Source organism: Eleginops maclovinus, chromosome 4 (genome assembly GCF_036324505.1).
Source record: "Eleginops maclovinus isolate JMC-PN-2008 ecotype Puerto Natales chromosome 4, JC_Emac_rtc_rv5, whole genome shotgun sequence".
In the NCBI taxonomy this organism is placed as follows: domain Eukaryota; kingdom Metazoa; phylum Chordata; class Actinopteri; order Perciformes; family Eleginopidae; genus Eleginops; species Eleginops maclovinus.
Genome location: NC_086352.1, coordinates 16,838,840 through 16,864,772, shown reverse-complemented (window position 1 = coordinate 16,864,772; position 25,933 = coordinate 16,838,840). Strand labels below are relative to the sequence as shown.

General features: G+C 42.3%; 1 protein-coding gene across 3 annotated transcripts in view; it reads right to left on the bottom strand.

The window, feature by feature from the left end:
- The window catches only part of zfhx3b (zinc finger homeobox 3b), a 133,347-nt gene that overhangs the window by 54,787 nt on the left and 52,627 nt on the right, over positions 1–25,933 (bottom strand). For all 3 annotated transcript variants that reach the window (XM_063881164.1, XM_063881165.1, XM_063881166.1), the window contains exon 5: positions 2,652–2,883. In XM_063881164.1, the coding sequence (XP_063737234.1) occupies positions 2,652–2,883 (232 nt within the window). The remainder of the gene's footprint in view (positions 1–2,651; positions 2,884–25,933) is intronic.

Sequence of the window (25,933 nt, the reverse complement as noted above, 5' to 3'; positions counted from 1 at the left end):
TCTATGTCAAAAGCTACATGGTAATGAGGTGCTATCCTTAAAGGCAGTGTGCTAAAACTGGTGGATCAAGTGAGTGCTGAGCTTTATTCAGTGATCTTTGCACGCACGGGGCAGCTGTGCAGGGCTGTGGTCCCTCTCTGCCCCGTTTGTTTCCCACAACTAAAGGGTTAAAGAAGACAAATGGAGGTGGGGCCAGAGAGCAACATGCCTAAGCAGCACATTTTCAGTATGAGCAAGAATTAAAACAATGCTAGCCTTTTATTCCTGTGTTAGTCTAATTGGTAAGAATTTCTGCTGCCTTTGCTCTCCTTGGACATCCAGCCGAGAAAAGATATGTGGCACCGAATCCCTACAGTGTTGTGTACCTCATAAGGGGCATTAATATTCAACATTGTAAAGCGTAAAACGCAGCAGATGATGCATGAGCTAGGCTAATTTCATTCCATTGCTATCATAAAAAGGTATCAGCAGACAGAAAGACAGAAATGTTTAAAATGGAGGGATTCTGGGGAAATGTTTGCAGAATTATGTCGTGCCCCCATTTTATACCACCTCTATGTAAAATGTTGTCACGTGTTTGATAATAGTTGTGTGTGTTTTGGGTAAAAGGAAGGCTCTATCTATGTTTTGCAGAGAAAAAAATCTCAGGCAGACTAAAGCACAGCACCCAACACCAGCAGAGAACCACTTGCAGGATCACAGAACAGCAGCAGGCGAGGGAATTACTGTCTAGGTGACCCAGAAATCCAGGGGCAACTTTGTTTTAACAAGCGGGGGAACGTTCCACCACTTTAGCAACTATGCCTCAACCACAAAAAAAGAGCCCTGTGCCATGGAAGAGCTAGCGAAGAGGAAATTAAACATTACACTGGGAGGGAATGGTTCAGCCCTATAGTGGAGGGGTGGGGGTGTGAGGTGGACCAGAGCAGCTGAGGCTCTAGGAACAAGGCATCTGGGGTGTGAAATGGTAGAACTGAGAGGTGTTTAGTCAGCAATTTTAGAATAATGACTACAGACAAAAAGCTATGATCATTATTAAGGTAATTCGATCAAGATGCTTTTCCTTTACATACTTCATTTCATTTTGAAAAGAAAAAATGGAGGTTATCCTTTTACATGTTGTGAGATACTAGTCGACTGCTCAAGTAAGTGAGGATTATTGAAATTTGTTGAAACTCCGCAGGGAGTAACTGCTGTCTTTCCGTGTGTGTGTGTAATTAAACTGCCCCACTGCAGGGGCCCATTACTAAACCAAAGTTTGGATCTCTTACCATGGCACAAACATGGGCATCTAACTCATCAAATGTTTGAAGATAAAAAAGATTGATAAAGCCAACATTGGCTAAAATATGAATAAAACACATTTATTTGTAAAAAGCACAACAACTCCTGCTGTCTGAACACAAGAAAATAATTCCCAACCCCCAACCCTTTTAACCTAAATGGCCTTCCTCTTGCCTTTGCATGTTCGCCTGTCCACTGTACTGTAGTCATTAACATATTTGGAGTGCAGCGAGCAGAAAGCTTAATTGTCCGTAATTGCTCAGCTAAATATGTTCTCTAATGATTTGCTTCAGATCTGTGACTGCCTTTTGCGCAATTTCCCGGCCGCTGGCTTCATTATCCCTGCCTCCTTGGAACAAAGCATCTTCACAGGCTGGCCTTCCCCCCCCCCACCCTGCACAACACAGACAGCGAGTATGTGTGCGAGGGAAGTAATGGTTCCCTCTTGGAATGACACACAATAGAGCCCCTTTGTCAGGGCACTGGAGTTAAAGTGATTGGAAAACCAAATCTCTGCTAAGAAAGAGTGTTAATTGACCACAACTCACTCTTCCTAATCATTCTGTAATAAATGAGCAGTCAAGGCACTTTGTTTCAGTCGAGCTACTGTTGTTGTAGCTGCGTCTGTTTGGTAGTGTTCTTGTTGTTGTTGCAGCTGCTGCTGTTGTTCGGCTCCTCCTTTTCTGGCTTAGTGCTCTGTCTCAATATGTCTTTTTATGGCTGAAAAGGACAACTCCCATTAACAAGGATCTCTGCCTTTACTGCTGGAGGCAGGAATATTTGGTGTTAATGATATTGACCTTAAATTATATTCAATATGAAAAATGTATTTGAAATATTGCAATGTTATATGTTTAAAATGCTGTCTTTAAATGAAATCATAATTTAAAAGTCAAACTTTGTGGTGTAATGAATGTCCTCCTATATAGAATGTACATTTGAGTTTAATACTTCTGTATTTCAATGAAAGCTGTATCACTTAAAAAGAAACACCACACTTCTATGGGGAAGTAAATGTCAAATGAAGATATTTGACTAAATGTGCGGCCTAATAGGTCATTTCGTATTGCAGGTGACCATGTTCGGCAGTCAGGCCCAGGGGCTGCATTTCTTTCCCCCTTTCTTCCCTTTTCCTGTCTATCTACTTTGCCGTGCAATACAATCTTAAACAAATAGAGATTGACAAATTGTGAATGCACAACTCAGCCACATGAAGTGTGTCAGTGAAGTGGATATTGATATTGTTGTATTGGGTTGTTGTGTATACAAAAGACAACGCAGCATAAGTACAGAGATCAAGAGAGTAACACAAAGAAAGACACACATAAAGAGATACAAGGAAAAGGGCAACAGGGCCAGGTTCTGACCTGTATCTGAAGAAGAGCATTTGCGTATGGTGAAGATGGAGCTGAGGTCCTCCTCCTCCTCCGGCAGGCCCTTCTGCAAGCGCTGCAGCTTCCTGAGGCTCTCACTGCGCTGGTGCTTCATGGAGCGCACATGCTGGATCAGGTTGAGCTTGGCCTTGGTTGAGTAGTTACACAGCACACAATGGTAGTAGCAGGCATCACCCTCCACAGCGTTTTCGTGATGCTGCAGGTGCTGTGGGAGGGAATTGAGAAAGAGAGCGATAGAGAAAGATAGGAACATGGAGAAAGAGAGAGAGGGAAATAGGTTATTGTAGATGGCAGATAGCTGGCTAGGCACCACCGACTCACTTTCACTCAAACAGTTGGCAAATGAACAAATCAATTCCCAATCACAGCCCTGTTGTTTAACATCCAGACCTTTTCCACTTCAGGACAACTGTTTGGACTGCGCACTTTGTCTGTGTGAGTGTCTGTATCAGTGGGCTAACAGGACAGGAGAGGCCTGGGAGGCACGCAAATCTCAGGGGCCCAAGGGCGGGCAGGAATCGCATCAGCCACCCTTCAGAAGCCGTGGGTCTACAGCCTCACAGACGGAAGGGAGCATTGATCCCCTTCACTCAACAGAAGCCTCCCGTCTCTGAAAAGGAAACTCCAAACATCTGCTTGTTTCACGCATGGGATACTAAATATTGATCATGGTGAGTTAAATCCTCGCTCTCTCATAGAGAAAGAGAGGCAAAGTCAGCCGGTGGAGAGGCAGGAGGAGGATTTAGTACACTCTGAGAGAAACTGGAACATTCCACAACAGGAGGACAACCTTTAGATGACAGGAAATCAGCACTAGTATTGACCTGTCAACCCCAGCTTGTCCTCCAAGACTCAACAGCAGGGCTAGTCCAGCTTTCAGCCCACCCTCCGCACTGTCACAACATGCCTACACCCTGTAGTGACACCATACCACCACAAGCTCTTGTCACACCACAGAGCTCCGGTCTAATTACCTCCTGCATGGCTCAATCAATGATGCAAGCCCAACACAATATGGCTGGGCCTGGTGTGAGCATCAGAGTTATTGACCACTATACTGAAGCATCACACTGATTGTTTCTGCATGTTTACAATGAAAGCCCCAGGCTCGGTATGGCCACTTGTGATATGCCTGTCATGTGCTGCTCCTAATATCAAACTCTGGAGTCCTGCTGTGGACTTCTGTTGCTACAATCAATGCAAATCACCAAAAGTGTTCCTCTTTTCCCTTTAATGTCCTTGGCGCCCATGTCTCCTGCAATGCATGATGAGTGAAAACAAAATATATTGTAATCTATCGAAATATGATATGTATTTCAGGCAAAACATTTTGAATGCCGAGAGATGCTTAAGAGCTTTTAAGTCATATATGTTAATGAAACACTATCAAGTTAATTTTATGGAAAAAATAATAAATAACCAGGTCAAATCATAAACTGTGCTGAAAGCCTGCGATTAATACAAATGTATATATATATGTTTTACATCTTTTTAAATGTAATAAATATTTTAAATCAGGTGTTATTACAAATGAATATAAGTATATTATCCTCACTCGGTGCATGTACCTTACACATCATGTTTATGCTAACTGTAAATAAAGGTTCAGAAAAATAAATCCTTCATCAAGAATAAACTGAACTATCCTCCCCTGCACAGGATGGCCTTGGCTGGTTTGAATTTGTAAAAGCAATGGAAACATTAGACATTTAACCAAATTACATCTAAATCAGGTGTTGACAGGCTGGAGAAAAAAAGTCATAACATTATTATGCTTCCCTAAAATGCTCTTGTCCCTTTCTCCTAATGTTTAATTTTCTGGCAATATTGCAATATTGCTATGGGGTTTTCTGAGCTATTGTGTTTCATTCTCTTTGGTTTCATATTTCTCACTTCTACACCTAAAATGTGCATTAAGACACCGCTTCCAGGAAAAAGAATAGGATTTTTTTTCCTCTCTCCTTTTTGTGAGCCCCAGAGCTCAGTGTAATAGAGTTATTAGGTGATTGTAAAAGGCTCTGTGTCTCTGTGTGCTCTCCTTTCTCGCCTCGTTTTAAGCCATCCATGATGTCATGAATAGGTGTTGCAGGATATTGTGGTAACTCTCCTCCTTTTTTTCTCTGTGCACAAATATTGCATCAGAACTAAGGTAGAGAGAAACCTGAGAGACAGATTCAGTTATAGATAACAGCAAATCCATCATGCAAACTGCTTTTACTCATAGCAGATGTCTTGAATAAAATTTAAAAAAGAGAGCCGCATATGACTCATGGCTCCAAAAATCAGACAAGTTTTAAAAAATGACAGCACCTGACCGAAACTTCAAAGCTAGTCCCAGGAGGTAGAAAAAAAAAATCCTGGGAGTTTTATAGTTTCCCATAAAACGCACAGGGTTTATATAGGAGTGAACCTTAGACCGCCTGCCCCTGAATAGGCCATAATTCACTATAAACCTGACTGGCCAGGAAGATGGCCTCAACAGAGCCAAAAGTTGCCTGCCCCAGTGCTTGTAGCTCTGACTGCAATGTCAAACGTTTACACCTGTAAACTACCACTTTCAACATCTCTGCACTGGCCATGACCCAATGCAGTCTAGGGCATTTCAGAGTCAGTGGAGGAGGTAAGAGATCAAACAAGGTGTGATCAGTTAGGTGGCCCCTGCTCATTCAGTACCACAGGGAGGAGAAACGCAAAATGTTACTGTAGTGCCAGGGAAAAAAGCTTATACTTGGGCTGCTCCAAAACCCCTCTGATAATCAAATGTACTAACTTTATCTAACATTGGTTCTCACAGGATTCTCTCCGCATTATCTAAAGGATTATAGCTCACATGGCAAACACAGTGGGGACACGGTACACTCACAGTCAATCGCCCTCTGTTGTTCACACACACATTCTCATATATACACACTTTGAATGTGAAACATTATAATGCAAGGGCCTATGTCTGTTTCCTATGAACCTGCGATGAAGCCCCTAGTTGATAAATCACCTCCAACAGGAGTGCAGGAATTTGGCGGCTTAATGAAAAAGTCATGTTGAGTTGGGAGGAATTGGTCGACTTGGGCTGGGATTGCTAAGCGCCCTATCGAGGCCCCAACAGGAGGGGAGCTGTGGAGCATAATAGGGGGAAGCTGGCTAGGTCAGATTATAGTGCTGAACTGTCTGGCAATTTACAACAGTCACATAGTAGATTCAGCTGAGCATGTACAAATGTGTGACCACCTAGAATGTAGTGATGTACTCAACAGCGATTGGGCATGGTAGACATGCTGTGTGCATGTGAAAGTACTATACGAGTGTGGTCTGATTGAACAGATAAGTTAACAAAGAGACATTGATTGTAGGTACACATACTAGAAGACGTCATTTATGATCCACTGCAGTCAAAAACTAAGGGTGGTTAGATAACACTAAATTATCCTCCCATCCTTTGTTTTATGAATTTAAAGGATATTCTAAATTTCATCTACCTTCACAGTTTTTTCCACTGAAAAACCTAGTTTTAAGCTTTGTTTCATACTGTGGTGATTTTCAAAGTTTAAAAATGTATCTGTGGTTTTTCAAGCATCTCTCTTCTATGGAGCACCTTATCTTTTTTTTCTGTGGAGGCTGAAGCAGTGCTCTGTGCTTTTTCAGGTAAAGAGGGACAGGGGCGGTGTGGGCACCACCCCATCCTCTCTCATATAACTCCACAGTGCACCTTGCCCTCTGAGTGGGCAATACACGCCTGTATCAGTTTCACCACCCACCCAGAGCAGTGCATACATCTGCATTTCCATCCACTTAAATGCAAAGTAAAAGTGCACCTTTAACACAAAACAGTGTGGTTGCTGAGAGAGTCCAACTAACACAAGATAGAGGTGGGCATTACTGGAAGGGTGGAAGGGAGACAGAGAGCCGGTAATTCCAAAGGATGGCTCCCAATGGAGCTGTATAATACACGCAACAAACACGCACAATAATATAGACAAAATGGACATCAGAAATGTACACACACAAACAAGTACACATGAACATTCAGACTCTCACACACAGCCACAGACCATTACGATCATACCCTAATTTTCCCCATTAAATTTGGCAGTGCTGTTAATACAAAATTAATGCATTAAAACAGATGATTATCTGTGAGCTAAATAGCTATCAATTCTAAGAGAGCTGCCAAATTCCCTCTGTGAGAGAGCCAGTGAGTATCTGCCAGGATATTGCTTTGTAACCCCCCCCCTCCCCCCCGTTCCTCCTCTATTCTCGGCACTACAAACTGGTGTCTGAGTGTGTGTATGCGTGTGCCATGGGAGGGTAGAAAAATGCAATTCACACCTGAAGCCAAATAATGCACTGCAATATAGCACACCTGTTTCGTAATATGAGAAAGAACATATTAACCTTTAAAATAACATAGGTAAATATCTTGTTTACCCCGTCACCTGGGAAGACAATGTACTAACCGGCTTGAGCGGTGTTTGAATAAGTCAAGCAGCACCTTTGTTATATAAAACAGTGATGTCATAGCAGCAATCATAACCAGTGAGGTAACTGTTTCACTCTGAGGGGAGAAAAATGTAATGTGCCTGTTGGGTTGAAAAACACACCGTGACAAAAGGCAGAAGAAAACATCGTTGTGTGGCTTAATCACTGTGTGAAAACTGTGACCAAATGCCTGTACTCTAGAGTATATCTCTATGTCTATGTTTATTTTACTCTAAAACCATCAAGGAATTGCACAAATGCTGCCTTACTAAGGAAGTTAGAAGCAAAGATTAATTTAAAAGTTTAATTAAAATGTATATATTTTAGTGCCCAGGATCAGCTTTAGGGTTAGGGTAAAAAAAAAAAAGGGTAATTTAATGATCTCCTTTCTTCCCTGCAGTAATGTATTTGTACGTGTACAGAGGTTTTTCAGGGACTTGGTTCTCATAAATCTGCACTCTGGGATTCCCCTGGAACATAAGCAGGTTATTTAGGAAAGCAAAGCCGAGTGACTGGAGTCAGTGAGCGCTCACAGTTTAGCCTGTGTTTCCCTGTCTGCCAGCAGCACGAACAACAGCTCCAACCACAGAGGCCCCACTGGGTGCCAAGTGTGGTGGCTGCTTTGAATTAGCCACTGCAAGCTGCAACATGCCTAAAAGTTAGGTTGTGGATTAAGGGGACTGTGTACTTCAGGCTCAAACTGCCTACCTACTGCTTCCTGAACCTCAACCCGTGTCCTTTCTTGTCTTTTACTCTTCCTAATCCCTGCCGCCCCTCCACTGCATCCTGTCCCTCTGTCTTGAACCGATATAATGTGCCAAGTTGCTTCCTCTACTGCCTTGCTGTAGAAATGATCCATTACTAACGGTGAATAAAAAACAGGCTGCATATTTGTCTCTGGGAGGGAAGGGAGAAACAAAACGGACCTTTGTGTCTTAAGGGAGGGCAGCGAGGTAAAGATGGATCACTGTTGGTGTCCTTGGAGAGGATGACTTAACATAGGCCAATGAAACAAAGAAGCCAGGGAGGGGTCATAGAGACACTTAAAGACAATGCAGCTACTGGTGCTCCACACCCACCACTCTTACTTACTTTAACATTAAATAAAGCAATAATTATTGAATTCCGTTTGAATGAGTAAGATGCTAGAAAGTAAACAATGGGAACATAATTGCAGAGGGAAGGCAATCAATGCAGGCAGTCATTTGGGCCATGTTGATTGTGTAGGCTTCTGCATGTGCTCAGTGTGTGTGCACATTTGTGTAGCTGTTCAAATCTAAGGTGAGATAAGGGGAGTGTGTGCTGTGACAAGGAGCTGAGTAATACACTCACATACACACACGCACAAAACAAGAGTTGGGTAATCCCTCCTTCAATAATGACCCAGGGCTCTAAACAATAGCTCTCAATCAGCTGATCAATGTGTCCACATAATTCATGTGCAAGTCACTGTCTTTGAAAGGGGAAGAGGAGGAGGAAAATCATGCGAGCGGTGGAGAGATCAATGCCCTGTGTGGTGATAACGAGCCTGGGTCTATGCCCACAGGAGCCCCACACTGGCGTCCAGGGTCTCTCTCATTAAGAACATTTGGATAAGCATGGCTTTACATACATAATGTGCACTTCTAATCGTAGCCGGATAAAAACATTTCCCCCCTCTATAATGAGCTCGGCCCTGCTTTTGTGACACACAGCAACGACTCCAAAACAGGCAGGAAATGATGTCGATTCCCAAATAAGAAAAAAAGAGTAAAGCAAATTAACAGCAAGCTGTTGGCCTCCTCTTTCAGTAGCTAATTAACAGCTTAACCTCCTGGTGCTTTTATGAAAGCCATGCTGGGAGGAGCTTGCCAAAATTGCAGTACAATAAGACTGCCTGCAGGAGGCGAGAGCAGGGTGGAGCCATGGGGTTACCCAAACAATGGTTACAGACACTTGACGACATGTGTACTGGCAAGGAACCATCTGGAAGCTGAATGGGGCAAATCAAGACCTGCCCTGGCCCTACTTTGCATTACCCAGAGGTCTGTATCAACATTACAACCCTCTATTTTGGACACCGGTGACAATAATTACTTGTACATAGCTGTGGAATAACTTTTGTTTCTCTCATTTAAGCAAAACAGGAGGCGCTTAATGTTTGATTTAATAGCTAATTGCATCAGTGTTTTACTCTAACACTCTTACAACAATTATAGCGCATGACATTAGGGAGGAAAATAACCCTTTTTTGTTGTAACAAGATGTGATAGTGCTGAGAAAAAAAACATGTTCTACAAAAACAAAATATCTATTCAACTGTTGAGGTCGCAATGAGATTTTAAAAAGAGAAACAAGCATGTCTCTGCGGAAAATACACATGCTTTCAACCCTGGCAGAACCAACCTAACTTCGCACTCTGAGATATCTAAATATTCGTTCAAATAAAAGAGATACGGCTGCAGCCAGAGGCCACTAATGGTACTCTCCTGGACTTTTGGCTAAGAAAATTTGGCCGACACGAAAGATTTAAGTCTGAATTTCAGCCAGCATTATACGTTTTGTACTCCTGCGCTTTGTACAGTGGATCGCGTGTTTAAGCATACAGCTTTTTAGAAGCATCCTGTATGGGATCAGAGTTCGCAATGCAAACCGCAGTATACCTGTTGAACTATCAATCAAACCGAATGATCGTGTAGGAGAAAATCTCAGGAATGTATAAAAGGCATCACACTGTTCATCTAAACAAAGCTATGTAGGGCTCTTAAGTGTGTGCATACTAGATACGAACAACATGACTGACTACCTTGATCTGGATTGGTCTGTACAGTAGGTCACTAATGTGTTAGGATAAAGACAGAAGTAGCCATGCACTTACATAGCAGACACCATCTCCTACACCTCACCGCCTCTGATTTGTCATTTACCAGCCTGACAATGACATTATGGCCTTGAGGAGCTGCCACAAAATGTGGGCAAAAAAAAAAAATGGTGGCAAAGGATAAACAATAATCTGGAGAGGGCAGATGTGAAAAATCCTTAGAAGAGTGATCGGGACCGAGAGTCAGGGGATGGGAGGGTGTTGGATTAAGATACAGACAAACACCACTTGTAGTGATTAATGCAGTCAGTGTGAATTAAATTCAGGGCAGGAACATTACCCAAACACAATTAGTCCTCCAGAACAAACATCACACTCTGCCGTGAATGCAGATTCATTGCCATAATATTGTAAGGGAGTAGCCATCACAACACAAAAGGGGTCTTGCAGTTGCAATCATGCATTCCCCTCCAATCTTGTGGTTCTACTGTGACCCAGAAACAGCCCCTAAATGTGCCAACAGCAGTACAGGCGAGGGAAAGCCATGCTTATTGAAATGCAGGTCTGCCCACTCTCTTGCTTCTAAGCCTATTGTCTTTAGCCCATCTCCTGTTCCACCTTTTCGCTGACGTAACAGCGTAACAGCACAGAGGACACACAGAATACAGTTTCCTCAGGCTTGTATTATGTAGCTTTCCCCCCTGGCGTTCTCAGTTTGGTAGTGTAAATATTTCATTACCTCATAATTGGTTTCTGCTCCAGGCTACGCAATAAGGCTGTCATAGCTGTAATACTGTATGTTTCCTGACTTTCCCTTATCCTTTTTTTATGCATACCTCATAGAAATGTGTTTTAGGTAGGTGTTTGAGATCTCATAAGGGAAAATATTTAGCTGTTCACACACCAGCCTCGCACAAGCTTTCTAGAGACAGCAGCTAATTAAGAACAGTGATGATGAGCTCAGCCATTGTCAATATTTAACCCAGTCTTACACTGCTATCTTTATAAGAAGCAAAGCAACGACAAAAGGAGCAACATAGCCTTTGAGAGGTCCTCTTCTTAAAATGAAAATTAATGAGTGGGGTTGAGTGGAGGTGAATATACAGAGTGGGTCTATATGTGGGCTTATTTGCATGAAACAAGTGCCTTGTTAGAGGGTTCTTCAAGCAATTCATACACCAAACACCCACCAGTTTCACCTGTCAACTCTTCTATATAGCAACTAAGAGCTGCAACTTGAATAAGTGAAATACTGACATTGTATTTTTGGTGTGCACGATAAAAAGTTAAACATTTAAGAGTCATTTAAAATACTATTGCTTGAATATATATATATATTTTTTGTCAGGGTCAGGTAGAATAAAAAAACAAAAAAAACACTACCCGAATCCATCCTGTTTAAAATTCACTAAAAATTAATGGCATTTCCTTAAGATTTTAAATAAGAACGCTATCATTATAATACATTTAGACAGAGTTGTTGTATCCCCCTTCCTCTCTCGTAATTGTTGTTGTTATTGTTGCTGTTCTTCTTCTTCTTCATAATACCCATTGTAGCCCTTGACCTACGCCCATAGGGAGGTGTTGCACTTTTGAAAAATATTCCTCTATGCTGTGCCCCCCTCTTTCCCATGAGCACAGCCAACACAAATACACATGTGCCCCGGTACATTAGCCAAAGAAAAAAAAGACATAACTCCACTTTCCATTAAAAAAGAAAAAAATGCACATTGATCAGGCTGATCAATTGAGGATCAATAACCTAAACCCTCATCATTCCCAGTGCAGCATAATTGCAGCTGAGATATAGTTGTCATCACTAAAAATCAAACACGGACCAGACTAATTGGTAGAGGCCTATTGCTTTGCTCATGCTGGCAAAAAGCTTTATAAAGCCCCAGAAAGACTTGTGATGGCCGGCCGTTGGAGCTTCCTAAAATAACTGCTCATGCCATTAGCAAGTGTCATCACAGAGGTCATTGTGCTGGCTGCACATTTGGGGACATTTAATACAGGGCATAGCTTGCTACCACACAAGGGAGCTTTATATCGTTTTCCATCTAACTTTCATTAGACAACTTGTGATTTTAATCTAATGTTTTGGTGGAATGTCCTTATTAGGCAATTTGTTGCTGACCTATACTGTACGTTAAGCAGTGGTCAGATAAAAAGATGTCATTTTCCACTCCAGTAGTTCAGCACAGTAAAGAGGCTTAAAGAGCTGGTAAAGCAAAGAGGCGTGCCTGATATAATAGATATTTCAGAGGCTGGCATCACAGCCAAGCGGCCCTACTGGCTACACCATATACGCTGCTCAATCGTGCAAAAAATCTCAAACTATACTTCAAAGCCTACCACTTTTCTCCTTCCTGTTTATTGATTAGATAGAGCTCTTGTTCAGTAATTGTGCAGTAAATCAAGCATGGTGAGCACTAATCTCAAACCCGGGAGGAAAGTGTTAAAGGTAAAACCTGCTGAAAAGTGCATAATTAGGTGCTGTGTTCAGCCAGGAGAGAGGATATACTCCTCCCTCTCACATTTCTCACTCAATGCCTGCCTGCACAACCAAATGCAGCAGGGAGAGGGTTGGCAGAAGAGCAACGGGAAGTGTATACAGTTTCTAACCACCTCTCACTCCCTCCCTTACTCTTTCAATCTTTCTCTCTCTCAATGCATTCCCAACCAAAGCGCCGGGGGCGCCATGCTTGTAAAGAAACCACAGCCTTTTGAGTGCCTCTTGTATTTACAAACGGAGGCATGTTGGAATCAAAGGCATTACCACATGACATAACACATTAAACAGCTGGCAGATTGAGAATTTATAGGCTGAATAGATAGTGAGTGAGGTAAACAGGTATTGTGACATTGTTTAGCTAACTATACTTGGTACGAGAGCCAAACTTACCTAAACCAGAGTACAGTGTAGGTTTCACTTGCAGCAGCTCACTTCTTTCCCTTGCTTTGCCTTCTCTCCAAACACACAGCTCAGGCTATACTCCAGGTGGAGACAGCTATCACTTTCCCATCAACTTCCTGTTCCTCTTGTCTCTCCGCCCCCCTTTTCTCTCTGCTCTCTCACTCCCAGCTGCACAACTTGGTTTCTGTGCCATGTTTGAAGAAAAACAAAGCTGTATCTTTTCCCCCATGTTCTGAAGTACTAAAATCTGCAGTTAAGAGATTTTTGTTCCCTCTCCTCATCCCTCTTTCTCTTATCCTCCTCCCCAAACGCTTTTCCCATGTTGCTGTTCTGCCTAATCTCACCTCAGTTTTTATTTCACCCTCATCAGCAGGGACCTAAAAATAAATGATAAATGGAATATGATATTTTAAAGTCTCTTATCTCTTATCTGTTCTTACAGGGGAATAATAGGGTAGTTAATCCTGCAGATCCTTCTCAAATTGATTAATCAGCACATGCGGACAATCAAATAAATGATTAATATTCCCCAGTCCTGTGGTCGGACAGTTACCCCTGAAACCATCAGTAATAATTCAGTAACCCTTCCCAGACCACAGGCTGCAGCTAGTCAGCATCACTCAGCATCAGCCCTGTGATGTTCAGCAGGACTTTGAACTCTTCGCACAGAAACTCAGACTCACCAGGGGTAAGACAATCTGCAGTCTACTCCCTCCCAACCCTCCATACAATGCCTGCCTACCTGATTATATTCACATCTACAATATATACAACCGAGTGTAGGGAGGACAGCTACATATAAGACAAAGATTGCTTCCTATAACTGCTGTTCAAGATAGCAGAATACCCTCATACTTACAGGAGAGGCTATGGAAACATACCTTTATTATCTTTCCAAATTAACTGATATGCTACACATTCACTAAAAACATATTCCTCAAATCATTGCTTTATACATAGGCAAGTGATTTTCTTTTTACCATGTACAAAAACCTGCACTTATGTGTTATGTAAGCTAACGGTGACGTGCCAGTAAAAATAATGCCACTGTGTTCCCACAGCCACAGAACCAGATGTCTCAAGGCATTCACACACAGACTGACTGACAGAGGGACAGGCAACTCTCCCAGGCCTCACCACACTGAGCACACCCTGTCCTACTGGTGGACAAAGGGGAGAATCTCCATTGAAATGGGCCCTCTTTTCTCTCTCATTACCCGTGCTATTCTCCCTCCCACAGAGGTCAGCGAACAGCCATCTTCATGGTGCTCCACTGCATCTGCCAGCCATAACTGTTCTTAGTCAGGGAGAGGGCCAGAGGCAGAAGAGAGCACCTCTTGCTCCCCCACATTTGCACTCTGGCTGGGAACCAACAGTAGGGGTGGGGTCTGGGGTAAGATAGAAGATATATGTGTGTGTGTGTTATTGGGGGGTGGGGGCACGAGGTAAACACTGCTTGTAGGTGTGGAATGTCTACTCTGCTCCGAGCGGGAATATAATGCTTTAGTTGTAGATGTAAGTTTTAGGTAGTGCTTGGACACATGAGGCCAGTACTCTACTCTAAAAAACACACACATATACAGTATACACACACTGTTTCAACCCACCCTAATCCCTCCTCTCTACCGTACAGGAGGTTTGGCCTTTGTGTTGCGTCTGACCAGCTGGTTGCCTGAATCAGCATGTGCAGCTGTCTACTGTGACGAACACTACTCTGCCACTACGGGACATATGACTCTTCACTGCATTGCTATGTTTTAATATGGCTGCTTGGCATTACTACAGCCATTTAAAATCTACCTAAGAAGCCACTGACCCTGGGGGAGTTTACACAGGTTGAGATTTATCTGTAACACATATTGATGGCCTTTAACTAGTGTTTGAGAGCCTTCAAGGGTTGTGCAATAAGAACTAGACTCACAACTGCGGGAAGACTTAGCTGTGTGAGTGGCCATTCAGTACTCTTGCCAATATGCCTTGTGATATATAGCTTTGTCTTTAATAGGCACGGGCATGGTGTGTAGGGCAGTGTGGTGAAAAAGCCCTCGTTTTATATAAGCGTTACAGTTCACTTTGATCTCTTGTCTTGCTCCACTGTTTATAAATCAGCCACACAAATATTTATGAGCGGAACGAGGAAAATGGCTGGTCTGGTTTGTATCTCTGCCCTCCTTCCCCCCCTCCCTACTGCGTTCCCTCCCTCTCCCCGTGGCTGATGTGTGGATGAGGCCACCGCAGACGCAGAGCGAGTGCATAGGCCCCAGGCCACATCCATCATATTTGTTCTGTCTCTGGCTATTGTGTGTCCCAAGAGAAGGCTGACCTAACCAAAGCAAAGTAACAGAAAAGACAGCACAATTAGCATTAGAAGTGAATGCATGCATTAATGGTCACTGGTTTAACTTGTATGAAATGATATGTCATAGTTGAACCAGTACAATATGAGTGCATTTTATGTATACAATCAAAAATAAAACCATGCCGGTCAATACGAGCGTATGCCTTTGTGTGTTGTGCTTACACACATATCCGTGCTCCTGACTAATGCATCACTATTCCATCAGCAACAACGCTCGATTAATTAATACAGTCATGTTCAAAACATATTGGCTCTGCCTCCCTTTTAGCTCACCTATCTGTTTCTGCCAACAACTCACACAATGGGACAGGCCTGGAGCTTCAAGATCCATACGCTTTAATTGCTCCCCCCTGCCCTGACCTCTGATCCAGATCGTCCTGATACACAGCATCTCTATTAAATTGGGAAGTAGGTAAATATTCTTCTAATGACCCTTAGTTCTAGCGAGACCACTGAAAACAGAGGAGGAAAAAAAAAAAAATCAATCTAGTTTTGTTTCTTCTTTTTGCCCTTCACCAACTCTATTAGTTCTCTTTTTATCAGAGGGTCGACTCCAAAAATGTGGAAGGGAGAGCGGGCAGAATTGAGTGTCTACTCTCATTTCGATAGGGCAATGGACATTACTGAGATGCATTTCGATAATGAGTAGATTACAAACCTATGCTCAGAAGGAAATATCTTTTTAACGGAATCTTGACTGTCCTTCAAGAAACTCAGTGGGTCTACTGAGCCAATATAAAAGAAAATCAGACAACCTTTATCTAAACTGAACAGTATGTTGATCCTGCAATCTAGACTCGAGATAATTTAAAAGATAATGTGGTTCAGGCGGGAAAGAGACAAACGCGACCAAATGTTACCCATCACATTGTGCTGTTGCACAAAGAGAGAGTGGTTTATGCAAGGCAATGCGCCCATGTGCGTGTCTGTGCTTATGTGTGTGCACTGTACAGTAAAAGCCAATGAACTGTATGTGTGTGTCTGTGGGCAGGGGCGGGTGGGGGTAAAGAGGGGGTGGTGCTGGCTTGTCGATCGATGCAGTGATTGGCAGTTAATGGCTTTTCCTGTTCTGCCTTGGTAACCCTGGTCTGATGGCTGTTGCTTCTGATCAGAAATGGCAGATGGTGTTTGATTTTTGTACATAAACCTCTGACTTTGTGGAGATGGCTTCATCATTTTTAATGATTTAAAAGTTAAGTTGAACACTGGGAATAGTCCATTGCTGGGTCTCTCATCTTGAAAATCCACCTTTCCAGATGTAAGGACTGATCTCTCTGTACTACATACGCCACTCATGGTTAGTATTCAGCTAAAGGCCACCCAATCCTTCAATGATAAGATATTAGAATAACATTCATAACACATATGTTTTTCTCTATTTTAGGTTGGCCTCATTTTCCAGGCTGTTCAAACACAAACGTGCTCTTGATCCAATACGACCACTCAAAGATCCCAGATGATGACAGATAATCCTAAACACTTTAATATATATCAACAAATTATTCCATCCTTTGAACCCAGACTAGATCCAAGCCTAGAAACTAGAGTTAAGTAGAAAGAAGAAAAAGTTGTTCATTGAGTAAAATGTAATGATAAGCCCGGTTTTATGTGTAAAATAGATGGTAGGAATTCAAACAGCAGGTCCTGAAATCTCACATGTTTGAAGTAATTCCATGTTCTTAAGTGTTAACCTTTATTTGGCTCCTCAATCAACCAGTTTCAACTTCTTAAGGCTTAAATCTGTAGTTTAAGTCTGTTTAATATCCAATTAATCCAGACATTTTGACATTTGAAATTCAAAATGAGAATGAAAACTGGGTAATGCAACAATCTGTATTAGGAGGCCATGTTTGTAAGTTTTCTGTGAAATGATACTTGCTGAGAAACAGGAAGGGAATGTGTGTCAAAAAATTGTTGAGCACACAGTGACTTTTTGTGAATATGTTGATGGGTTTGTGTGAAAGATGCATAGTATGATGTAGTATGAGGTGTGTGTGTGAGTGAGATAGTAGAGATTTATGTGTAATAACTGCAAAATATATACGCCCTCACTCATGAAACATCAACAAATAATAAAAAATACTTATTTGCGGAACTTATTAAGATACTCTCTTCCTCACGCCTCTGAGCATGCAAATTAATACATTGATCATTTGAATTATAATTTGCATTTGAGATCTCACAATTTCATGTTCAAACTTTAACGGCTCCCAGAGTTCTCATTTAAACAGTAGCAGCACAGACAGCCCTTATGGTTCAAATTATTTCAACATGACTATTCCAACCTAACAAGCATAAATTAAGGAAATTCCTATCCAGTGACAGAGATAGGCCATCTAAAGGAAAGATCCTAGTTTGAATTATGCAGCAGTCTTTAATTTTAGGGCTAGTGTTGATTGAATGTGGTGACATTATAAAAAGGAGTTTGTGTGGCTGGCAAGGAAGGCAGTGAAAAAGATAGTATATGATCTGCGACTGGCCAGAGGAGTTCAGTGGCTATGTAGACTTCCTCTTTCGTCTGCTTCTCTGAAGAGACCTTAGAGGAACGAGGCCTCTGTAAATCAACACGAGGTTGAAAAGGACTTTATAAAACACAAATGTGTGCAACTGGTTACACTGAACAAAAGCCTGTACATAAGTCCCTCAAGCTTTAGCTTGTAAAAGAAAAGTGTCAGACAGTGTGACCCTGAGATTTGCCACATAAACGGCCCAGGGTGAGGTGAAGGTGAGCAAGGAACAGAGATGATATGTCGGGGTGGGGCTTAAAGGCATGGTTGTTAAACTCTTAAACGCCACTCTGTCTATTCTGGGCATCAGTTTGTCATGCAGGAATGTGAAGGCCATAAAGTATCGTTGCCCTTGAGAAACTGAAGAGCATTCTCGTCCCCAACTCTTAAAGCTGTCTCTCTCTTTTTTACTCACTATCACTTTCCCCTACTCACTCCCCCTCTCTCAGTTTAAAGTAGAACACAGGTGTAGAAGACGGCACCCGTGGGAAAGATAACATTTGGGAACATTCCTGGGGTTAAAAAAAAGATTTTTTTTTCTGATATTCTTCATCTGGGAAACTTTGTAATTGCCGTGCTTCCATGACTATGCCTTTGTCCCCTTTGTGCCTCCACCCCACGCTCCCCATCACAACCTCTTACATCACTACCTAGTAATTTCCATATAACAGTTTGAAAAAGAGATTGTATTCTTTGCCATTTTTTTCATTTTAATCTTTTCATTTTTTCCATCTTTTGTGTTGAAGAATAAAAGGCATGATGAGAAAACAAGGTGCAAAATGATCTTTTCCAGGGCCCCCAATAAAAGCTGCATGACACCCTGGGCTGTACCGCTTAATTACAAAAGGATGAAATCTTTTCTTCTACATCTGGAGAAAACATTGTCTGTGTAACCCTGTTAGATTTACAGCTCCCAGTTCTAACCCAGGACTCATGCACAAAGCAATTAAGCCAAACAGGGATGGCCAAACAGCGCCATGAAGTAAGGGAGGGATGGCTTTTCTCACTATGGAAAAGGCCTCAGAGGCCCCACTGTTTCAAATAAAAATTATACCCATAATTTCTTTTTCAGGATTTTTACTCAAGCCTTTCCCATCCATAATAGGCTGCTTAGATTATGGCATACAGCAACAGCACAACAGTCAGAAAATGCTGCGTTCTGCACACCAGTAATCGATTCACAACAAAATGGAAAGACCCTAGGGGAATTGTTTTTTTAAACCAAGAACAATCTAGGTAAAATAAATGCAGAACAGGCTCTTCAAACTTAAGAGCTATCTTAAAGGCAGCAGTACTGTTAATCCATGGGTTTGAGTCTGGCTGCCTCCAACAAAAAAATAAAGCCAACAGGTTGTGTAATGTTCTTACTTATAAATATGTATTTATAATAACTCAAAACTGCCTATAATATTGGGTTTAGCAACTCCAAGATTATGTTGTACTACAAGTGAAACATTACAAGGCAAGGGGAATAAAACATCAGCCAGGGGCACATATCCATCATTCTGTAAAATGTATCTGTCCCATGACTCTACTTTGTAGGCCAAAGCCAAGCAGAATAGAGGTCCCTGTGTGCTCATCCTGGTACCGAAGACCTCCTCCCCTTTCCTCATCTTTCTCTTCAGCCTACCTTGCTTTCATGTACAGCTCCACTGAACACAGACCTCAGAGCTGAGTAGTTTTGTGGCCCTGACCACTCGGAGGCCATTAATCTGGTGGCTTAGCCACTGATGTATTGATGGCACAGAGCCGGTAAGCCTGCCTGCCTCACTCTCTCCATCCCTTCAGCTTAGGAGCTACTTAGATTCACAGGAGTCTCCATCTGGCCTCATCAATGCAGTGTTTACCTGCCATTTACCACTGTTAGTATTTCAGGTGCGGTGGCTATAGGTAGCATAAGATGTATTGACCAGTAAGGCAAAAAGACATGTGAGATGCTTCATTGAAGCCGTGATAGCCACACAGTGTGTTTCCATTCACCCAAAATACATCAGTCGCTAAGTTTGGTTTCTTTTAGTGTATATAGAGCTTACGTTAAGGTGTTCTTTAGACCACTCAAATTCCCAAATTAGCTTCAGTGCTACTATATTAATATTTCTTGTAAGCCTGTAGGTAGACACACATAATGTCAGATATTACATTTCTTGTAAATGTAGTGACAATCCGCCTACATGACAAAATGTTCAACAGCAGTTTAATTATCAAACATTTTGTATTTTACCATTTGTGATAATCACAATTGTAAAGACAATTTGAAGCCTGGATAGCCCTGTGTGTATTGTTTTATTTTTGGTTATAGGAGCTAGAATTTCTGATTTAATAAGTTAACCAGTATGTTCACAATAAAGTTAACAGAACTTTGCTCTCAAGGGAGAAGCAAGGAACTTCTAACCAGCCTAAGAATAAATAAGAGTAGGATGGGGGATGCAGACAGACAATTCAGCTGAGAGAATGTTTAGTTTTCAAGCATGGTTGGATTATAGATATTTAACCTTAAGCAGATCCCCACTGTAGACCACCCACTGGTTTACTGGTTTATTTTCTGGGTCCTTTCACTCCCTATTTGTTATGTTTAGTAATGTTGTAGAGAAAGGGGGAAAAGGTAGGAAAAGGCAGAACGAAAGCAGGAAAACCGACAGAAGCACAGTGGACTAAGGGGGATAGAGCTAAGGGCATTTGACAGTAATGTATAAGAAACAGGGTGGGATGAACAAAAGAACAAACTATATCTTAACTATTCAGCACTGCTTATAGTGACAATGCCACCTACTGTACACAAAGAAGAATCCACATCGGCCTTGAACTGTTACGAAACCTGGCACCAAGAACATGCTATAACTCTGCCTCCTATTCCATTTCTTACCCGGAAACAAATCTGCCTTTGCTGCTGATCATGCTGGAGATAACATTAACAACAGCTTCCTTGCACATAGGCAGAAGCGTGTTCTGCTGCTCTCATCCAAAGAAAAAAAAAAGTATCAAATCAAACAACCATTAATTCAATGACCAAGGATCTCCGGCTCCCAGCTGACAATGTAAAACATCATCTCTAACCTTTTTCTACTCCTACGGCTCTGTGTGATGGAACACAGAGAATGCATCTCTATCGCCACCACAAACCAAAGACAGAGAACATGGTCTCGTAATGCACTCAGCCTTTTTAACTCTGACACTTGTGGTAAAAAGCCTTAAGAAATAAAGGTGGGAAAAACCTAACCTCCCCTGTCTAAGCAGCTTTCTACTCCCCATCTTTAGATTTCTTTCGCTGTTGCTTTGTCACAGCAGCTACCACAGAAGGGCAGTTGCACATATTTAGCTGCAGCAGCAGCAGCAGCAGCAACAGCAGCAGCAGCTGTGCCACGGGTCAAAGCCCCACCCGCTCCCTTGTCTTCTCAAGCGGTGGGAGCTAGAAGAGTTGTGAAATGCTTGCATACTGCCAAACACTAAACCTTACCAGCCCCCCATTACAGTACTTGCATGACAGCCCCTCTATCCAATCCATCCAGATTTCTCTGCCACTACTTCCTTGTTCCACTCACCACTCAGAGGAACTGATATCTGTTTGAGGTAGCACACCAAAAGCATAACGCCCTGCAGCTGAATACTAATACATAGAGAGTAATTTGGGTTCAGGATCATGAACATGTTGACTGAGAAGGTGTAACAGGGGCCCATACGGAACTCAAATTCCTTAGTGTGATGCTTTCTATAACATCTTTTGCACATAATCATTCTACTCATACTATAAGAACTTCGTTTTGAGCAATTAAAATTATACATTTAATGAGCCCTATGTTGTCATCTGCTGGCACTTTAGATCACAAGATTGCGCTGTGTGTGTGTGTGTGTGTGTGTGTGTGTGTGTGTGTGTTTGTGTGTGCTTTCACACGCTTGTGCATGTGAAAGGAGAGAATGGGCTGTCTCCCAGGATGTGCAGCAAGCGCTTTATTAGAGCGGTAGTACCAGTAAATCAGAGCTCAGCTCTTCCTGGAACTGCTGCAACCTTTCCCACTGAGCACTATTACTGAACAATCATAGGCTAGCCATGATAATTAGCAGAGTATCTATCCTTCCAACCCTCCTGTCTCCCCCTCCCCCTCCATCCCCTCTCTCCTGCCTGTCTCTCCATCCTTCTCCTACCCCTCCTCTTCTTATAAATGTCTGGTGGGTGAGCGGGTAAGGCCAGGCGCCCGCCGGATGTCATTTTGCCAGAGGACATCTTACAGTACCTGCAGTCATTTTTATCTTGACGTTCACCAGAGGTACAGGTTGCAAAGTTTTGTTTGCTGACACAATAGGCCCACCAAAACATATAAATAATGATTGGAACGTCACAGAAAAGTATAGGCTTAGGGAAGGAATAGGATATGCAAATGCAGATCCTGTCACTGTGGTGAAGGGCAAAAAGATTCCATAATAAACCTGAAGATGTCTTAAAATCTGAAAACTCCCGAACATCCTGTCATATAGTAGGCACTTATGTCAGCTGGACTGATCTCCTGAGTCCAAAATACACTTGCAGCTCCGTTTGATTTATATTTTCCTATAGCTGGAATACAACTATACCCTGTTAGAGGCTATATCCCAACAACAAACTATTTTATAGGCAAAAAGAATTGAAGTCATTCCTGGCAGTCAAGATCATTAATGGGGAGAGGTCAACACAGTTTGCATTCCTGATTCTGCTGAGTAGGATCATCACTGAGCCACCTTAATGCCTTTTCATGTAACCACTAATCCTTTAATTTACATGACTAACTCTCATCCTCTTTTATGTTTCATTGTGATTATTTGCTCTCTAGAGTATAGACATTTTCTTTCCTCAATGTTCACCGAATCTTTTGGATTGCACTGAAGGGTAAAATAAGAGCAGTAATTCCTTCAAAGTTAGAGATGTATTGTGTTAGTTAATGGGCCAGCCACTCGGCTTCCCTTGAAACTATGTTAGTGCAATTAAAAACAGAACATATGATCAGTGGATGTGACTACATGTGTATGGCTAAGAGAGAGATAGGTTAGAGGTTTGCATAGTTATGTGTGTGCTCAATAGAGCGGGAGCAGGACAGAGGGAGGGGTGTCAGGACTTTCTTGGTTAAAGATTCCCCATGTGATAGCGACGGCACTTTCTCCTTTTCTTTCCATGGCCAAGCGGCATCTGGAGTGGATTTTGTGCTAGCAGACACCGAGGAACATGATTACATTCGGCTAACTGCGCTCTAAACTGATTATGCATGTGCCAAGCTAATGGACTACATTTGCAAGAGGAAAAATAACATCCAATCAATCTCAATTACCGCCGATTGCACCGGCCCCCGAGACAAGGAAGGTAGCCAGCTAACTCCCTATGCTCCTCCCCTTTCCCCCCAACCCTTGAGAGGAAGCTGAGGCCTGTGGCCGGGCCTGGCTAGGCCCCACCCTTTCTGTCTGGCCACAGTGGCCGAGGCCTGGGAGCTGGATTAGTTTTACTCATCTCACCTCCACACTAAAACACGGCCAAGCCCTGAGGCCTTCTGTGAGTGGTTTAAAGGCTGTTATATTCAACGGTTTTGTACTTTGTGCTAACTGTAAAATACGAATAGAGGCTGGGTATGTCCAAGATGAAGAGAGAGTCTCAAGGGACACTACATCTAAAAACATAGAGTACACTAACGTTTGGGTTATCTGGATACTTTGAAAGAACCAATATGTTTGTGTTTAGGAGTGACCACTCTTGGAGCAGACGGGTAACCATAATGCCATCATCAATGCCACAAAAAATCTCATGGTCAAATGGGATGAAATAAAAGGTGAATTAGCTTTAGAGCCCAAGGGTGTGTTGGCTGAGCACACAGCGCTCAGAATGGGTATGTCTCAACAGAGAACACAGTATACAGGGGAAGATGGCATCACCCCCCACTATGTGTTGGTCAGTGTGGTCAGGATGACTTGCAGGATCTTTCTGTGGTCTTTTTGGAACATTCCAATAGTTGGGGTGGTGGGGGTGATATTTTTAGAAAGCCCTAATATGGGCCGCATACCACAGAGTCTCAAATTATCCCATCCAGCTTAGCCCTCAGTTTAAACCTTCCTTTTTAATTCCAGTAATTACAGGCTCAAATTTATATGGAGCTGTGCACACAAAGGGCCTGTTTAATGCAAACCAGTTTGATTTGGGTGAAGTGTCCCAAGCATCTCCCACATCATACAGCCTGTTTATGCTGACTTGATGATTTATTGTCTCCCCAAAAAGGTTAAAAATGGTCCTATTTGCATCAGATTTCTTTTGGGAAGAATAAACGAATGGGGATTTTCTTTTTTTGTCCTTGCATAATATACCAAGTTGGGTTTACGGGATTGTGGGCCACTGTGGGTTACTGCCTGTCAGTATCTCTACCAGGACAGTAAATCGAAGGCAGTATGAAGACTGTGACATTGTCAAGTGGGGAGCCTGTGCTGCCAAAGAGGCCTCACAACCATGTTCTTGTTGTCCGCTAATCACATTTGTAAGTCATAAAATATTTTAATGATACATGTCAAGTTCAGAACATCTCTGTTTTTGAGCAGTGTCTGTTGTGAGGAGAGCTTATGAGGGCCACTCGTGTTCTCGGGTTGAAATAACAGGTAATTTCTGGACAAATGTGTACACTTTTACTCAAAAGTTCAATTGGTTTTAAGAAACACGGAGCCATCTTAAGAGGCTTAAGTCATAAAATATGATCATGCCTGGATGTGTTTTACATATTTAATCCCCCGCAGCCTGAGTTGCAGTATGACATATGTCTCTTCTCTCTTAAAAAAAAAAAAGAGACAGAGAGGGGGGGGGGGGGTCTCTTTTGCCTTTTAGGCTCACAGCGAAGTGTAAAGCACTCAGATAATGTAATATAAACTGTAACCTGTCATGTGAGAAAAAAAAAACAAGTCTCTTCCTCCAAAAAGTGTGAGAAGTAGAGAGATAGTATGCCACAGTCTGTCTCTTTTGGTCTAATGTGAGACTGTCATTGGCCTGTGGGCCAGTAAGTCCAGCAGCTTATGCCAAGAGATGATGACTATGAGCTCGAATTAAACAGAAGGATAACTGCCTATGATTTTCTGCTGTCTCACAACTGACTCAACATATTTGCAGATTGTGTTGCATATTTGCATTTCTATGCATCTATAAATACCATCTGCAGCTGAAAATGTTCCTGTGGACCTCATGCTTGTCCTGTTCCAAAATAGCATTTACTCCCCTCAACACCTCCTGTGAGGCCTGGCCCAATAACCACTGTACTATGAGTCCTACATCACCCATTCCCATTTAACAAAACACCTTCTATCTTTTCCATTAATAATTCTGGAATTTTCAAATAGAAAGCCTTTTCAAGAGGTTTCAATGTCCCATTAAACATTAGCTTTTAATTTGATTAAAAACACCTTGCTTGAAGCATCACATTCTTGTGCCTCAATTTCCAAAGATGTCACACTATGATATAATGAAATGCCGAAAAATTGTCAAGCAATATAACTGTTTAAATGGTGCTTCCTGTTTACTTTTTAAGAGTCAAACACTTGACAATAGAGTGGACTTACTTTAAATAAAGGCAACGTCCACTAGAAGATAGTGCCAACTACAGTGTTATATTTTAGATTCTGCTGGTGTGTAAGTTATGTAGGCTTGTAGCGAGTGTATATTGTCACCGTTTGTATGTATTTTGTTGTGTGTTATGTGTCTGTGCATGCGCAGCTATGCCAGTTTGGGTTAAGCGCAGAGTGGCCAAAGCCGCAGACTCACAGGATAGGTACCTAAGTGGAATCAGGCCTGTTAGATTTATGGCCATTTGTTCGGAGAGTGTTCATCCATTGGCTATTATGGAATGATTAGAGGAGAAGGTGAAGCTCCAAGTCCAGCAAAAATCAATACGGCTGTCGAGAACGATTCAGCCTTTCCCGCTCCGAGGAGTATTAGCACCAAACCTCTGTCTCCTCACACTTCTTCATTCGTCTCCTAGTGATTCACCCTAGGCCTCCAAGCCAGCTTCACTTGCCATGTTCTTCTCATAGCAGCACTGTGGTCCTGCGTCTACATGAATACTTGGAAGCCAAGATTCACACAACAAAGCTATCATTCATGCCTTGGGAGAGCAGCTAGTTTAGTGCTGTGGGCTGCACTGGAACATTCACTGTTTCTTCCGGAGGAGTGTCAAGGATTACTGACACATTTGCCATTTCAGTTAAACTCAT